The sequence below is a fragment of the Ischnura elegans genome, chromosome 1 (genome assembly GCF_921293095.1).
Source record: "Ischnura elegans chromosome 1, ioIscEleg1.1, whole genome shotgun sequence".
NCBI classification, from domain to species: Eukaryota; Metazoa; Arthropoda; class Insecta; order Odonata; family Coenagrionidae; genus Ischnura; species Ischnura elegans.
In genome coordinates, this window is record NC_060246.1 from 158,715,458 (window position 1) to 158,730,693 (window position 15,236).

General features: G+C 38.3%; 1 protein-coding gene across 1 annotated transcript in view; it reads right to left on the reverse strand.

The window, feature by feature from the left end:
* Positions 1 to 13,999: 13,999 nt before the first annotated feature.
* Positions 14,000 to 15,236, reverse strand: part of LOC124170935 — a 64,255-nt gene continuing 63,018 nt past the window's right edge. The window contains exons 5-6 of the mRNA XM_046550046.1: positions 14,203 to 14,395; positions 14,000 to 14,117 (exon numbers count right to left, since the gene is read on the reverse strand). Of these exons, the coding sequence (XP_046406002.1) occupies positions 14,074 to 14,117; positions 14,203 to 14,395 (237 nt within the window). The 3' untranslated portion in view covers positions 14,000 to 14,073. The remainder of the gene's footprint in view (positions 14,118 to 14,202; positions 14,396 to 15,236) is intronic.

Consider the following 15,236-nt stretch of genomic DNA (forward strand, 5'->3'; position numbering starts at 1 on the left):
GGCATAATTCAATATTAAAATGTAATCAGTCAACATATACACAAGCTGAGTAACCTAGTAAATTATTTATTTCCTCTTAGTTGCCTTCTTAAGTATCACAGTCACAAAGTATCACTCTAATTCACTCTAATAAAATAACAACTGGTATTGGTGGCTTAAATAACTATTGGAATATTAAAAAATGATGAAATACCGTATAAGAAGTTAATTTTTGCAAACTGTACAGCATTTAGTTCAGACGTAGCAAGTAAGAGACGAAAAGAGAAACAGAAGACATATGCACAGGAATATTTAAAGATCTATAAAATAATTTTCATAAGGTGAATGATGTTGACTCACCATACATCTCCAGTCTTCTTCTTCCTTGAAACTTCATCGCAATTCCCCCATTAAACCCCACCCGTTCCATGGAATTCACCCGCTATCCCTATATTATTCGTTCACCTAAAAAGAAAAATTTTCGCATTAAAGGCTGGCAATATTCGCGCACTAGAAGTTTACAGTTAACATAACTACAGCAAACTATCTTACTAACAACCTCCGCAATGGCGAAATGTGTAGAAAAAATAAAATGCCAAACCAATTTTGATCGCCAATATTCCCTTACTTTAGCTCCTCATAAAATGTAGATAACCAATAATTGCAGAGCGGTTTCGGAAAGGCAGTCAATTACCTTAACTCAATTAGTTGACTGCAATTTCGTGGACATGAATATCTAAATTCTTCAAAATACCTATTATAAGCTGTACAATAACTCACTATCCATGAGCAAATAAGAGAAAATTATAAAAAGGCGAATTAGGAGGAATATCTGGCAACTGAATTAATCACGGAGAGAAGCTCCATTTTGATATTTTAAGCTGTACGGCTGGCATGAAACACACAGTTCGACGTCTTCTGTTAATACCTCAGATTTACAGTCACAGCGATAAGATTCGTAAATTTGACATTCGTTAAAAAATAAAAGCCTTCGGAGTACTGGAAGTAAGCTACCGGATTTCTGTAAATTGACACGGTTATATTTTATGTTCTAAGAAACACAATGAATGTAAAGATAAAGTTTATCACTGGTTACTTGTTCATTTCATTTGTCGACACTCCAAACCGTAACTCGATTTTCATAAGTTTGGGATATTCCACACGTGAGCGACTACACGAACTTAAAGGGGGATCTAAAAAGTTGAACAATTCAGTATCTGTCTCATACAGATGCTTTGGCAGCGAATCAAGCATGGCGTTTCGTCCATTGCCGCAATGCTTTCCACCAAAAGAATTATTTCCAATTAAAAAACCACACGGTTGCACGTACGATTTAAATCGGAGAGGATGTTTCATTATCACTCGCGTTCCATAAAAAAATACTCTGAAACTCATTTTAACTTCACAACAAATTCCTCGGATGGCGTTAAAAGTTGGAACGTGAAGAAATTTGCGAAAGAACTTGGCGAAATAAAAATTGTTCACTCAAAATAATAGTCACAATGATCACGATTACTTAATAAATAAATGTGAATAAATATTATTTACGAATTATTCCTTCACTTGAGAGAATTGAAACTGCATTGAAGATAATACAAAGAAATTTTCACCTAAGGGATAGTTGATGTACTCACCTCTTAACCCCATGAGAGCTCGCCGCGAAGTGATGTCCAGGAGCAGAGGGAGGGAACTTCTGTCGGCCATGTGACGTATGCATGTGACGTCACGATAAAATTCTAACCGATTTCTTTTTAAAGATACGAATTAACAAACAAACTAATGAAGATCGTAGATGTTAGGTTATATGAAATTAATATGGTAAAATACATTAATAAAGACGTCGATATTCTACAATATTCATAATAAAATATATCGCGCGGAAAACCAATACAACGCTTAACCAATAAGATTTGTTCACAAGTTAGCACAAAAATAGCGCGGGATTTCCTTAAAAGGCAACGGTCGCTACACACGTGATTAATTTTCCAGAACGTTCTAGACTTCTACGAAGGTCAGTGGGTGCGTTTGCAGAACACGTAATCGCTCTACAAAAAACAATACATTAGACTGTCAACGATCTGCATTCAACTGTCGCTTCTAATCCAGCACTTCCCCTTCCCCCTATTCACGAAGAAAGAACAACACACCCCATTTCGTCACCAACCGTCCATGCAGAAGAATCATGTTTTTGCGAAATTAAAATTTATAAAGTTAATTTTCTAAACTATTTCAGCCGTTACTTCGTTCGTTGAAGTCACCGTCTCACTCCGGGGAAACGAAAATGGGGAGCGGTAACTATCAACAGAAATGAAAAGAAGAAATGCAGCGGTATTGATAAAGGTAAGTGAGAACAATTAATATTTTTGGTATGAGTTAACGGATATTGTATTTGTAATTTTAGTGTAATCAGGATAATAGTCACGCATAAGCATGTCACTCACATAGTTCATCATGTAAAATAATTGCATACGAAAGTGAGTGGCAGATATAAGCACTGTATTGACATTGCGGAGTTCATGAGCGAAAAAACATTTCTAATCCCACTTTGCGATATATTGCGGTATATTCCATCGATTTCCCAGATGCGAATGTACTATTCGATATTCTTAAAATTGGTGCCCTACGTTCAATCGCAGATAAAATTTCAAATGACATCCACAAATTATTTGTTGCCTCGTTAATTAATCAAGCATTAACAGTGAAATATATGCAGTGCCAAAACAGAACTTTTAATAGCAAACATGGCCTCCAATCTTCTAAAGACTGTATGCTATTACATTAAGTCAGAAATTTTCTTCCACCAAGTCACAGATTTCGCTAAATCTTTCTCAGCCTTTTTGCATTTGTTCATTTATAATACCGTTAGTTAGTACCTGGCACACTTTTCTTGCCCGCAAAGTAGTGTCGTTAAGACTGAATAATTATACCATAATTCTTTCATTCGATGCACATGTCGATAAAATGAAAAGCTCTGGATTGTAAGGTATGAATAACATAATAGCATTTATTTTTTCTTGTAATTCGCAGATTCCTTTCCCAGATAGTCATGCCCAACTCAAGCACTGCCTTGGTGGAATAACCTGATGCCGTCATCATTCCAAAAAAAGTATTGCTGAATGATTCATTGGGAGCAACACCGGAGTCTCTACAACTAACTAAAGATATAATATACTCGCGAAAGCTGCTGCTAAGGAAAATTTAAAGAGCTGATGGAATTGATTTCTTTCCATGAATACAGTCTAAAATCTTGGTCTTCGTCGTCGAAAATCACTGCTGGTAAGTCATATCGTTATCATTTTCATTATTAAGTTTGTCACCACAAAAATTAATTTTCGTTGATATAATCGACGTTTATATCAATTAATAGTATAAAAACTGGCATCTTGAGTATGTTTAAACATGTTTTAAATTATTAGAAAGTTTTGTTAATTTTTCTCCAAAGTATAACCTTTCTAATTTACAATTAATTGTTCACTTTAGGTGCCACTCAGAAGCATGGCTATTGGATATTTTAAGGTTATAGCTTCTAAGCGTAGGAGAGTCTATTGGCCATCAACAAAGCCCCATTTTTACAATAAAATGTTGCATACCGCAAGAATAAGCAATATGAAAATAATTCAGTACATGTCAGCTCACCAAGTTCATACTTCGCTAACCCCCACGATAGCGATTTTCAATTACCTACTACCTGCTGACTTAACGAGTAGATGGATTTTAATAAACACTTTTTGCGTGAGTAATTTTCAAGAATATTTCACCAGTAATTCGGACTGGACCTGTGAGGTTTGCTTATCAGTATAGTGTAAATCTATAATAAAGGTCGTAGTCAACTAAAATTGAAGAGACAGCCTTCGTCTGCCTGTGGACGTGAGTGAAGCTGACAAAACTTTCGTGAAATCAACGTGAATTTTTCAAGAATTCAACGTGAAAATCACGATGAATTTTAGGAATACTCTAGGAAAGTTGTCTCTGGTTTAACTTCTGCTCCCAAACTGTTTAAAAACTTCAAATTTCCATGGACTACGCGAAGAAGCACAAAAATGGTGAGGGGTTTAACTTTGATAAACACAGAAATGAAGCAAATATTTGGGCCGAGTCAGCAATAATGGCTTGTTTTGCGTTGAAGAATTGGACGGTATGAAAAGAATCTAGTGAAGGTATGTACCATCAAAATTGCAAAGGAATGTGTCAAGAAAAAGAGAACAAATATAACCAAAATTTATAAGGTGCATTCGGTCGAGCGGTTGTGGTAAGACCTTTGAAGTAATGTCATTCACGAGAGGGAAAAATCATCTTAAGCCAGAGAACATTATCCTGCCATCACCATAGGGGGTGAAATGGGAGAAAGACGCGGTCAAATACGGTCGTGCCCGCCGCGATCACTGCTTGACGTTGGTTTGCACGTTCATGGGTCAGGAGCGCAGTGGGAAGAGGGGAAGAATACTTCCCCCGACCAAAAACGACTCTCACTCTAACCCATGCGGTGATTCAGATGTTATTTTCTATCTTACCCTATTTTTGCTCGAATCGTTCTTCCTTGAGAATTTTGCATGCACGTAACTTCCACTTTAAGACACTTTAATGCAGTTTAAACTACTAGGACTGACACACGAGTGCAGTTAAATTTAAGTACTATAATATGAAGAAGTTTATTGTTCTTCCAATGAATTCGTAATTCAAGTAAGTCGAGGCTGTGAAATTCGATGGCCGGATTATACGATCATACAGCTATAATAATTGCATTTAACACCCATTGAATTTATCTGAAAATAATTTTTTTAGTGTACCCGTTACATTACAAAAACATTAGACCCAGAATTCAAAGAAAATTTTGCATTTTCAAAAAGACCCCCATTGTGTCAAAGAATTTTCATTTTCGTCAGAAAAAGTGGCTGCTAAAATGTTTGTTTTAATTAAATTTCTGCTAAAATTTTGAAGCTTCACATTGATTACGAGAGGAGAAGGCTCCCTACCTTTCAACCGATGAATAATCCATCGGCGGCAAAGCTCAGCTGTACATCGATGATTCCCAAAAATACACTTATTCACCAACACTTCACATTTAACAGACAACTGATGATGAATTTTTTAATGCACCCTTGGCACTTTCACTTCACTGAATAGCTAGATAATCACTCGTTCCTGCCCTTCAGTAACACTGCTGGTAGATTCACATCATTTCCATGAGATACGCACAGTGCTTACAGTATGACCAATGAGAATACTCCGAAGGGTTGAGCCTAAGGCTGCACAGGAATCGCTGAAAGCTTAATTCTAGGCTGGTACTCTCACTCAATGTATTCATTGAATAATTCACTCTACCTTTCGTAAAATCTGAAAAGAAGCATTAATTAGGCCATAAGCTATAACACAAAACATTTGTATTGATTGCACTATACCTCTAATCATATGGCAAGAAGAAATTGACAGCACAACTTGTAAGTGGTAATACATCGCTTAACTAGGCCTGGCTGTTGGAGCCAGATTTTGATAATAGTTTAAAAAAATATGAAAAGCCAAACCAAGAATGCGGGCGCAAAAAACACCATTAATTTTGACCAAATCGTATTGCCAAAGAATGTTAGCTTCTTGCACAAAAATTATGATACAATACGTAGAAACAGCATGGAATAATAGGTTTTTCACGAGCATGTGACTTACCAGTACTCTTCAGGGGCAGATCATCCACCTCTCGGCACTAACTGATCTGCTTTGAGACTCAAACTTCACTATGACAGAGTGAGGAGTAGGGAAAAACCAAGAGTGACGCGCACTGGTTCTAACTTACAGCCATGAGAGGTAACGGAGGTCGCGGAATTAGTAAGGATATCAAGGGAGGTTGCCTGGCGCAAATATCCCAGGGCTGAGTCAAAATTGTTGACCTTGATTTTGAGTGCATCACGAAGGCGGTGGGGAGAGGTTCTGTTTGCACGTCGTTGGGGGATTTGGTAGTTAGGGGGAGGCACCGAAGGAACGTAGGAAGAGTGGGGAGGGTGCATTTAGCGCGCCACCCTCAACGCAAAAAGACCCTCTCTCGTTATGTCACGTACGGTCACTTTCAAAATTTTAGGACAAAGTTGAGGCGCCTCTTCTGCTTCTCGAGAAATTTTAGCTTCCATTACATCTTGTTTTTCCTTGGTTAGTCAAATTGATCATTATTTTTCGATTTATGTCGGATTTAATGATTATTTCGTGTGCATTAATGTATTTGCACCGGTTTTCACTGATGGTTGGTATTGTACGTATATAAGACTTCCTCTGCTATCAGTTGCCTAGTATAGTTAACGTGCGATGGAGATGGCGGTGATTGCAAGTCGAATCCCCGACGTGGAAAATATTATTCAAAGTGTTTTTCAGGTCGATCGCCCCTTTTGTATTTCTTTATAGATTTTAAATTACCTTAAAACCGTTGCAACACTTTCACATACTTTTTTAGCGATAATGAATCACATAAAAGTTTGGAATTGGCTAGGATTAGGAGTGTAATTTCTATGAATAGTTAGTATATTTTGAAGGTTATGGCTTTCCAAAACAGGGTAACCTTAACCTGGTGGCAAAGAGCGCATAACAACCCTGCATAAGTGCTAACAAAATTGTTTAATACTGGCGAAAAAGGGTCATTATGTGAGCTGATTATTGAAAATTCATCAATTGGTTTTAATTGTTATTGGTTTTTAAGGTTTTCTGTAATGAACCACATGCTGATCACATTGGAGCGCATTGGTCTAGCCCGTATTAAAGATTGGATAATAACCTAACCTCGGCATTAACGTATTCTTGAAAGACCGGGGAGAAAGATTCAGTGTTTTCCTTTCATTATTAACCGCACTATGTTCTGGGTAACTTAAAAATAAGGCTTACTCTAATTTGTTTAAATTTCGTTGTTCCTCGTACATGAAGTTCAGTGAGTAATAATTTAACAATTAATGTGATAAAATGGTTTGATAATCTAAAATATGAAATATAATTCAATTTCCCTATCTATTCACCGTTCACCGGCTGTCAATCTCAAATATATCCCATGCGCTCTAATGCACCTCGTATCATAATTGATAAAAAAATTGACAAAATTATTATCAATTTACGAGATGAAGGAATTTGTATCATACAGTGTATTCCTCATATTCCACAATTATATTCTTCCTAGTTATATGCTGTGAAATTTTATCTCGTAAGCTAAAATGGTGAAGTCCAAATATGCGTATTGGTTAACTAAATTATCTCCATTGAGTAAAAGCGTTAAATGTTTTTGTCGGTCTGTTGAGAATGGCTTGAGGGCAGGTTTGTTATGTTGAACACCATGCTCCATCACCCGCCTTCTAGCTGTTGCGTAAATCCAAATAGCGCCTCCTTGGATAAGGCAACTACTCTATCGAGATAGAGAATTATTATTCACGATCAAATGGCGAATCCTGATGTCCTCGAATTGTGGGAGGCTTCAAGTCTGTCGCTCCTTCGCCTGTCTATCAGTGACTAGTCGCCTTCATTGATACGCCTTAACCAGTGATAAACAGTAATCCGGGACGAATTCACCAGCCCAGCTAGCAAATTTTATGCCGCACTCCACCATACCCATTATCTATTCGCATAAGTCTGGACTCAACCGCGTGCTCCTTTGCTCTTCCGTAGCTCATGAGTTCAAGACTGGTTCTGAAATATCGATGAAGTTGTTTGCAACACACATGCCTTTCTTTAGGTCGCTATTCCATTGTTTATGGTTTCCATGTCCTTTTCCCGTGATTACCACATCCAAACAATGGCAATCTTTAATTTTCACATTCTGGTAATTCGTGACATGGAGAAGTGGTAAGAGCGTTACATTTGTCTGATGAAGAATTAAGTTTTTTACTAATTTTTTTTCTCAAAAAATCTATGACTTCTATTTATTGAATATCATAATTATTATTCAGTACTTCCTCATAGTTTACAGAGATTTTAATTTCTTTTTAAACCAATATATGAATACAAGTTAAAACGAAAATTAAAATGAATATTATTATGTGCGTTTTAATACGCTTATCTTTAGCTCGCTTTGCTACAGTTTACGGTTCCACGATACACGTTTCCATAATTATCATAAGATAAATATTGTCTGATCATGCATAAGCGTTCACTTGAATTGACGTGGTGACATTGCATGCGCGTTGATTTACTGCCTATGGACTCCGGTCCTAATCCCAGGGTGCACAACATTTTTCATGAAACATTTCCCTAGGCGAGGAAAAGTTTTGGTTGCTAATGAGAATATTAAGAACTTTGCTTATTAATTTGCTTGTCGAAAAGAATAATTAGGATTATTTTACAAAGTGCATGCTAGCAACTTTGTCTAAAAACAATTTAGTACTCCTATAGGATTGAAATACTCAAAAATGCGCTCGACATAACGCAATGACGATGTAATGGTGAGTCACTACAATAAAAGGTGCCCCCTTCAGGCATTAACGCTGGACCTATCCGTTCTGAGAGATGAGCTGGATAGTTGCATTAATTGAGAAATAGAGAACAACGTGAAACCTTAAAGAAGTGGCATGTGAAGGCAATAATTTCTCAAATCTCACAGAACATCCGAGAAAGCCGAGGAGAGTTCGAAGTAAATGAATTCTAGCGAATAATTATGAGCAATAAAATCGGAAAAAATAATAAGTTTCTAGTAATGGAACAAAATGTGTTACTACTTGCACCAGTCTTTGAACAGTGGAATAACGCTAACGCCGGGTTTTTATTCGTCCTGTATCACCGGCTGGCCCTCATGCCCGAATCTCTTGTCTTTTAAATGTAGCCATTCTTAAAAAGGATAAGACCACACTTGCCTTATTCCTAACTATTGTGTGGCTCATTATAGTTTTTAAAAAACAGTATATGATTCTGTTGCTGCGAATTTAAAATTAATTGAACTGTGTAAAGAGATAAAAAACGAGTGAATGACCTAAAAAAAATCCAAGCAATTTTTCCACGTTGGGGATTCGATCTCATAATCACCACCATCTCCATAGCACCTTTACTTTCTTAGGCTACCGGAACTGCTTGATGAGAAAGTTTTATAATACGTACAATGCAAACCAACAGTGAAAACCGGGGCAAGTTCACAGCAAATGCACACGAAATTATGATTAAATCGAAACAATAATCAATTTGCAGGTAACATCTCCCTCCGAGTGCCACCACCCGCAAACCTAATATTTCCGGTGAGTAATCAAGGAAAACGAAAAGAGTGAGGGGAACTAAAATTTTTGGAGAAGCAGAAGTGGCACCAGAAATTTAGTCCTAAAACTTTTGGAAGTGACTGTACCTAGCATATTGGGTCTGTTTTACTGCTTACAGAAAATAGGGTGGTTTCCTATTATTTTTTTATTGCCTAAATCGAAAGAGTATTACTCCTGGAGTATGTATTTCGCGCTTTTAGATTTTTAAATGACGATATCTGTTTTTCGCGATTAAATGAAAAGTGAAAATTTTCAAGCGCGCGAAAGCGAGGCGGCTAAGTATGAATGATGGGAAAAGTCCGTGTCACGTATTTCTGGTTCCCCCTCCCGCCCTGCGAGGTGACCTTGAGGCGAGGCTTAGCGCTGATACGACGCAGGCTGCTAGCGGCTAGCCTAGTACCCTGCTGGCTGGTAGCGCTTGGCTTAAATAAGGATTATTAATAACTTATCAAACGAGGAAAACTTTCCGACCTTAGCCAGTTTTAATATGTGATTGTTAAGACATGTTTCCCTGAGCTCTGCGCCTCATGCATGCAATGGTAACCTCAGACGACGTATAACTCCTATCTTCTCGTATAGAAACTAGGTCCCTGTGACGTCACGTGGAGTGGCATCGCATGGGCGCCAATCTGGCCCTTTTCAAATGAGGATAAAAATGGACCATTGCCATTCGTCTAACCCGGTATTTCTAAAACAAAATAATTTTTATATTATGAATACACTAATGGTGGGTAACGAATCGCAATCAATGCCTTTCGTTTTCTTTGATGAAGGAAACCACCCTATTGGAGTGAGGGGATGATTATAGGTACGAACGTGCGTGCGGAGAAGAAATCCACGAGAGTGACTTTGATTACTGCGTGAATTTTAAAGCATAAGAACTATGAATGAAGTGTCAACATCTACATTAATCAGCAATCCGTAGATTGGCTCGATGCAGCTTTGTATTACGCGCTCTTATCAGCTATTCTGCCCATATTTACGTCCATCCAACTGATCTCCTGATGTAGGCATTGAGTGAGCAATGGCGTGGGTTATTATATTTTCGTTAACACCCTCAAACACATCGTTGCTAACGGCTTCCGGGTGCAGCTGCGTGTTGCGCTTTGTCGTGCAAGCTTTCGCGACCGTTGCAGGACGCATCATCAGGCGATGAATGAAATTACGGAAATTACTGAGTTTAACGCCGTCCACTCTGTTGAAATTTTGGGGGCATTTTTCAATTTCAATAGCCTCCCGAATTAGTCGTCGATGATAGAATTTGTGACGCGCCACAGAGCATTACAGAAGATGAGCGACTTGTTTCCATCTGCCAAGGACCGACTACATCCCCTCAACGTGGAAGGCGTTTATAGAATCCCGTGCTCATGTGGGAAATCTTACGTTGGGCAGACAGGGCGCTCCGTGACTTCTCGTCTCAAAGAACACAGCCGAGCGATATTACATCGTGACACGGAGAAGTCGGCGATAGCGGAGCATGCTTACTCGGAAGATGGACATCGAATTTTAATCGACGAGACGCAGGTGTTAGCCCAAGAAAAATTCTATCATCGACGACTAATTCGGGAGGCTATTGAAATTGAAAAATGGCCCAGAAAATTTCAACAGAGTGGACGGCGTTAAACTCAGTCAGACGTGGAAAACGATTTTCCGAAAGAGAAGACGACGAATATGTTACCAACAAGGTTATTCGCTAGATAAGAAGAGTCCGCTCGTCGCTCAAGGACAGGGGTGAGAGTTCTGCTGACGTCAACTCCGCCCTCCTCCCCCACTACTCCGGTGGATGGGGGAGGTGGACGAGTATATTAATTGACCACCAATTTCCGTAATTTCATTCATCGCCTGATGATGCGTCCTGCAACGGTCGCGAAAGCTTGCACGACAAAGCGCAACACGCAGCTGCACCCGGAAGCCGTTTTCAACGATGCCCCTCGCTGCGAAAACCTACGTTCAAAGCTACCCTCAAATATAGTTCTATGCAGGGGTGCAGCTGAGAATTAAGGCTAGGGGGTGGGGGGTTTAGGCACATGGAATACAGGGGGGTCTGAGGGATAATTGCGGGGGCTCTCCCCCAGAAAGTTTTTTAGGTAAATGGTTCAAAATGGTGAGTTTTACAGCTTTCCGAGAGATATTTTACTAATGCTTACACTATTCTACAAGAATTATTACTCCAATCAGGTAAAATGGATTTATCTTTTACAACATTTCAGAGCTCTGGTGGTGGGAAGTTTTACCCCCCCAACCTCCCCTCGCTGCGCCGTTGTTTTTATGCTCACGTCCCTGGTGAAAATAAAGTGTGCAAAAACCGTGCAGAAAGTGTTCATAGAAATGTGAAAAAAGTGTGCAAAAAGTGCGTATAATGCGCTTAAAGTGTGAAAAGAATGTGAGGAAAGCGTGCAAAAAGTGTGAGAAAAGAGTGCAGAAAGTGTGCATAGTATCCCAAAAGTGTGAGTAAAGCGTGAATTGGGACTACTGAAAATGCAAATAACGTGAAAAGAATGTGAAAAAAGTGTGCCAACAGTTTGAGGAAAGCGAGAATACTGTAGAAGCATGCAGAGGATATCTGAAATGAATGTGCTACAAATATGAGGGAACTCAGAATGCATGCAAAAGTGCTAGAAAAGCATACTGATCAATAACCATTGTCAGACTGAAAGAGAGAACATGTAAATTTTCACCTGGAATTTGACGAAACTTGGTGTCTCAAAACTAATTTCAATATGAAAAAGATTCATACCTTCACATTCCAATTTCTTGGACGGCTCCTAAAGGAAATGCACCATCATACTTGAAAATAAAACAAGTGTACTAACAGAATGTAGCCAGTGAAAAATAAAGAGGCTGATAGGAAATAGGTGCTTTAACCTGGATCCGCCCAAAATATTTTTTTTGAGATTAATAGTGCATATTCTAAGGGAATGGTTAGGGTCTCATTTTTACTACATTCTGAAAATATTACATTGATCGGTTGTGTAGTTTCCGAGATACATTAGCATCATAACATATTTCACTGTCTGCCTCTGTTGAAAATGAAGTAGTACGGCCGCTATAATTGGCTTTGCATCAATGTATGGTCAGTTATGTTTGCATTATTACACGCCTATCTCTAATTGTGACATGCAATGACCAGATTTCGCTCGTGAACAGATTGTGAACAGCTTAAGATTGTGAACAGCTACATCCAAAAGCCAAGGAAAAATATTCCACCACCACCACCAAAACTGATTGTCTTCCGCCGAATGAATTGCATGCAAGAATGGATACCAAAATACGCAATCATTCTCCAGCCTAAAGAGAATTTTCTCAGTGGGAAAAATTCCCCTGAAACGTTCTTTCAATGTAGTGATCTACAGCGAAGGTCCCAAAATTTGTCTATTATGTCGGGCATCGTATTGTCTGCACAGTGAAGGTATCTACTCATCACAAAGAAGCTATTCCTTCGCTAGGCTACGGTAACCATTGAGTAGTGAGCACCCCCAGAATCTTCCCAGGAGCATCGCTTGGATGGAAACCAGTTACAACCTCATAACAGTAAAATTCCAATGAAAATTTTCATCTCCTCTTTATTGATGCTAGAAGATGAAAAAACAGTAGAAGTAGTATAATAATCTAATTCTGCCATGAGAAAAAAGAATATCATCCGAAAAAACAATTTAAAAAATTTCTACACTTAATTTTTCCCTCTATTCAGGAAGATCTGTTTCGGGGAATAACCTATTTCTTACAAAATGACCTTCTTGTCGCAAATTGGCAGCTTCTCTTTTTACTTTTTTCTATTGGAGAAGTGATGTAAGCTTCGTTGACTTCGAATCCTTTTCCTTACATGTAACTGGTACCGAAATTCTTCCAGACTTCTCTTGAAATTCATTAGTATTATCATTATCAAGCTGCAAAACAAGCTCCACTCTTGCCCGAAGTTGTCTTCCCGTTAAATTTTCCACAAGTCCATCAGCCTGGTCATCTGCAATGTCCTAATCAGTGACGATTGCTGCTTCTGCTGGCTCATGGTATATTGTACTTCGTCAAAGTCTTCCTTTTCCAGAAGCTATTTGGCTTCACACAGTGCTGAGCTATCGATATCCCTAATATTAAAAATTTTAATTCAAAAGTAATTACCGGAATAAAAGTAAATAAATGCAAATTTATCTATTTATTAAAAAATAATAAATCTTTTGGCGGGAATACGAAGGAAAAAACGTTGAAAATGCAAAAAATTCTAACTAGAGCAAAAAATTCGAAACTTTGAAGATTCGCATAGGGATCCGCCCAATGTGACATTTATGTCACAGTAACATTTATCAGAGTATATTACAGAAATGGAAAGCAATACCAAACATATTAATGTATTATTAATAATTTTGTATCATTATGTTGATACATGCCAAAAATTGTCGCTGTAGCGCATTTAGTTAATGAAAAAATTAAATATTTACACAAAGCGAACGTCCATTTTTAGTGTCTAGCGAAGGCAGCTAAGTACCAGGGGTACTTAAAGGATAGGTTTTCACTCTTACTTGACAATTCTTACCTTGAATTGAAGCACTTAGCTTCCTCTTTCTTATAAGGTATAGAACACAACAATATACCGTGCCCGAACGATGCAAGAGCCATTGCAGTGGAGTGATACAGGGTGTGACATTTTTGTTACATTGGGCGGATCCAGGTTAAGAAATAACGACAAATATAGAGATATGAAATATATGTAGATATATATATTTCTAATAACCATTAAAAAATATTACACAAGTGAACAATGCAAAGAAATTAATATCATACATACAAATAATGGAAATTAATAATTTTCAATTAGTTAGCATTCCTTCTTCACCCTCCTGCCGTTCATGTGTCGCTCGGTCGGCCAACACCCCTGGTAATTTCTGAAGAGCCTTCTCTATGGTTGGTAGTTAATGTTCACCAGAAAACTCTTGAAATGTACTGAAAAATTAAAATATAATCTGGAAACTGCACCGTAAACTAGTACCAACATTCCAGAAACGCAAGAGAATCATGCAGTTCTTACCTTTCGCAACTTCTAGGAAAGCCTTTGGAAAAGGTCTTAAATTCTGGCTAGTTTTTCGTGGTTGCTCACGGTATAATTTGGCCTCCTCCCCAAAGACGCCATGCAAAATGGCCACACACCAGTCTGCTACACACTTTGACTCCATCGCTTTCCACGATGAGAGGAGGCATAAAATTCCTTCCCCTAATGAGACCTACAGAAATGTTAACAAAATTCAATTAAATGACCAAACAATTATTTTCTCTTGTTCAGATGCAAAACATTTATTTTATTTCCATTCCACCGAAAACAGCACAAATTGGCCTTTTACATCAGGGTGTGATAAACATTTCAACAATTGCCAGTGCACAAACAACCATGCCCTGGGTAAGGGAAACTTACCCATTCGGGACTCGAACCCGTGACCTCTTGTTTGGCAGGCGAGGACTTTACCCTGCTCCCACCACATACCAGAACATACTAGATAAACAACTCATCATAATGACTGAAGTCACTTCCTAAAGTTTTAGAGCAACATGGATGAATGTGTGATTCTCACCAGGTGAGCTGTTCTATAGGAGCCACGTATAATGGCTAAACCTGCCATCTTCCTCAGGACCTGGGTGGGAATCCTGCGAAACATTCATCCACATGGTTCGCCAAGAAAGCAGCAAGTTTTACTTTAGAACAGTTTATGGTGGCACTTCTGCTTCAAAAAATTGTGGATTTCCTTAATTCTTTTGTTGTGTTTGGCTATGCACCGTAAATATTTGGCTTGTCTATATAAATATTTGAGCTCAAAGGGAGAAGTTACTTTATTATGGCCAATTTCTTATTCTTTTTCAGTTTCAATTGGATTAAATTGTTATTCCATGTGAGGTCAAAATGTACAGTTGCCCCGGTTTTCACTGAGAATCATAAGTGCCATAGGCATAATTCAGCTTATTCCTAAAGGCCTGGTTACACAGTACATTAACACGTAAAAGTATACGTACGTTTGCATGCATTCGCTCAAGTTGGGTGCTTACACAGTGCATTTTGGCATTCGTTCTCGC